This window comes from Temnothorax curvispinosus, unplaced genomic scaffold (assembly GCF_003070985.1).
Source record: "Temnothorax curvispinosus isolate PA1 unplaced genomic scaffold, ASM307098v1 QBEX01008601.1, whole genome shotgun sequence".
Taxonomy (NCBI): domain Eukaryota; kingdom Metazoa; phylum Arthropoda; class Insecta; order Hymenoptera; family Formicidae; genus Temnothorax; species Temnothorax curvispinosus.
The window spans coordinates 1-2,826 of NW_020218381.1; the positions used below are offsets into that span (position 1 = coordinate 1).

Here is a 2,826-nt window from a genome sequence, read left to right on the forward strand (position 1 = left end):
TTTCTCTCAGTACCTCTTTAACCCTGTCTATTAAACCCTGCCTCACTTCCCTCTCAGTCATCGCCCTGATTAGTACTTCCTTATCCACTGAGTCGAAGGCCGCCTTCAAATCTATGAAAAATACTGTCATCTTTCCTTTCTCCTTACCCAATTGTCTATTTACCAGATAATTCAGCGCGAATATCTGGTCCATTGTCCCCATCCCTTTTCTGAATCCTGCCTGATTCTCTGGAATCAAGTTCTTTGTCTCGACCTCCTTCCTTAACCTTTCTGCAAGTATCGCTGTGTATATCTTGTACATTGATGACATTATTGTTATTCCTCTATAATCCTTCACCCCTCTTCCTTCTCCTTTTTTAATTATTGGGACTATTTCTCCTTCCTTCCATTGTTCCGGCCAGCCTTCCCCTCTCCAAACTTTTTTACAGATTTCCCATATCCATTTCTCCATTTCTTCTCCTCCAAATTTCCACGCCTCGTTCGGTATCCCGTCATTTCCTATTGCCTTTCCTGTTTTTAACTTCTTTATTACATTTTTTACCTCCTCCAACTCTATCTCCTCTTCTTTTTGTCTGTTCCCTCCCCCTTCTCCCTTCACTACCCTATTCTCCATCCCACCCATTAGTTCCATGAAGTACTCCTTCCATTCTTCCATCTTTATCTCTTCATTTATCCTCTTCCTTCTTTTTCTTACTCTGCCTATCAATTCCCATACCTTTCCTTCCGTTTTCGCTTCCCCTATTTCTCTTATCATCCTTTCCTTCTCCTCTTTTTTCTTTCTTTTACACATTTCTCTGTACTCCTTTCTCTCCTCTCTGTATCTTTCCACTTCTCCTCTTCCTTTCCTCCATTTTCTCAGCTCCTTCCTCACCTCTCTTTTCTTCTCCTTACATTCTTCGTCCCACCATCCTCTTCCATTCTTATCCCTTCTCCCTCCCTCATTTTCGTTCTCTTCTATTACTTTTCTTATCCTTGCGCTTCCTACTTCTATCTCCTCTTGTATTTCTCTTTCTTCTCCCTTTATCGTTCCTAATCTCTCTTTAAATTGCGTTCTTCCCCCTTCGCTCCATATTCCTCTTCTTCTAGCTCTTTCCTCTACTCTTTTTCTCTGATCTTTCTCAAGTTTACCCCTCATCCATATTGTTACTGGGTGATGATCTGAATCCACTCTTTCTCCTACCTCCAATCTTTCTACCCTTTCTCTAACCTCCTCCTCCCCTATCACGTAGTCTATAACTGTCTCGCCTCTCCCTCCTGTGTACGTAAATTCACCCTCCTCATCCCCTTTCACGCCTCCATTTAGTATCATCCAACCTCTTTCCTCTATGAATTCCAATAGCTTTCTTCCGTCCCCATTTATTTTCTTGTCTTTTGATCTTCTCCCTCCACCTTCCACTCTTTCCTCGTCCTCCTCTTCCCAACCTCCTTCCTCCCCCGTTCTCGCATTGAAATCCCCACCTATTATAGTCCTTACTCCCTTTTCTCCCTCCTCCGTCTTATCCTTCAGGCCTTCCAGTTTCCTGTCTATATCATTATTTACATAAAGCCCTATTATTCTCCATATTTCTTCTCCTATCCTTATCTTACATTCGATCTTACCTTCATCTTCCTCCAGCTTTCTTTCTTCCTTTATCTCTTCTATTCTCTTCCGTATTCCTAACAGCATACCCCCACTCGCTCTTCCTTTCTTGTTCCTCCTGGTCGCTATCTGTACTCTCCATTTGTATTCTCTTGGGATCTTTTCTTTCATCTTTTCCCACCCCCTCTCATCTAACCATGTCTCCATCATTATCACTATATCCCATTCTTTTATCGCTTCCCAGAATTCCTTATCCTTGTTTGCTATGCCCGCCACATTCCAGAACGCCACCTTCCACATTTCCTCCTCCCTCCTGATTTTCCTTTTCTCTCTCTCTCCATTTTCGGTATCCTCCTCTCCATCTCCTCCTCCTAAGTTCTCTTCCTCATTCTCCTTTTCCCCTTCTTTGTCCCTCTCATCTTCCTCTTCCATATTACCTCCATCTTCCTCCTCTCTTAGTTTTCCCCTTTTTCCTTCCACACATTTCCTTCGTTATCTCTTAATATCTCTTCATCCTCTTCCCATTTCCACCATTTTCCATCTACTTGCATCTTTCCATATCCTACCTTTACTCTCTTGCCATTTCCTCTCTCCTGCCTTGCAATGTCTTCTATATTCCATCTCATCTTTCTCTCCTTCCATGTCAGATCATCATCTATTCCTATCCCTTTCTCTTTTAGTCTTCTTCTCTCCATCATGACCTTTCTTTTTTGTTCCAGTCCCTGCAGGCTTATTATTGCCATCTTTATACCTCCCTCTCTGTTGTCCTCTATGACCTTTTTGCAACTCACTTCCGTTTCTATTCCAATCCCCATTAAAATTTCTTTCACCTCCCTTTCTATATCGTTCCTCTTTCCTTTCGTTCCTCTTATAACTATGTTTCTTCTTCTTTCTTCTCTCTCTCTCATCTCTAATTTCTTATCTATTTCTTTTAGTCTTCTCTCCAATCCCTTCTCTCCTGCGTCTTCTGTTTTTCTTATTCCCTTCTCTTTCATTTCCGTTATCGTCTTCTCCATTTCGATTATTCTCCTCTCCATCTTCTCTCTCTCTTTCATCCATTTTTCCTCTCTCTCTTCCATGATTCTTTTTAAGTCTTCCATCTCTTGCCTTATCTCTCTCTTTTGTTCCCTCATTACCTCCAGCATCTCCTTTATGCCTTCTCTCATCTCGGATTTTATTTCCTTTTTTATCTCCTCTATCCAGCTTCTTTCATCTCCTGTAATTTCCTTATCATCTATTTTCTTCGG

At 41.6% G+C, this 2,826-nt stretch overlaps 1 protein-coding gene across 1 annotated transcript; it reads right to left on the reverse strand.

Moving 5' to 3' along the window:
* Positions 1–13: 13 nt before the first annotated feature.
* On the reverse strand, positions 14–2,011 carry LOC112458013 (golgin subfamily A member 6-like protein 22; the record flags this gene model as incomplete). Its single annotated transcript, XM_025021388.1, has 2 exons — positions 872–2,011; positions 14–292 (listed from the first exon to the last, which is right to left on the reverse strand). Coding segments are annotated over exons 1-2 (1,419 nt in total), but the record flags the coding sequence as incomplete, so codon positions are not given.
* Positions 2,012–2,826: the final 815 nt, after the last annotated feature.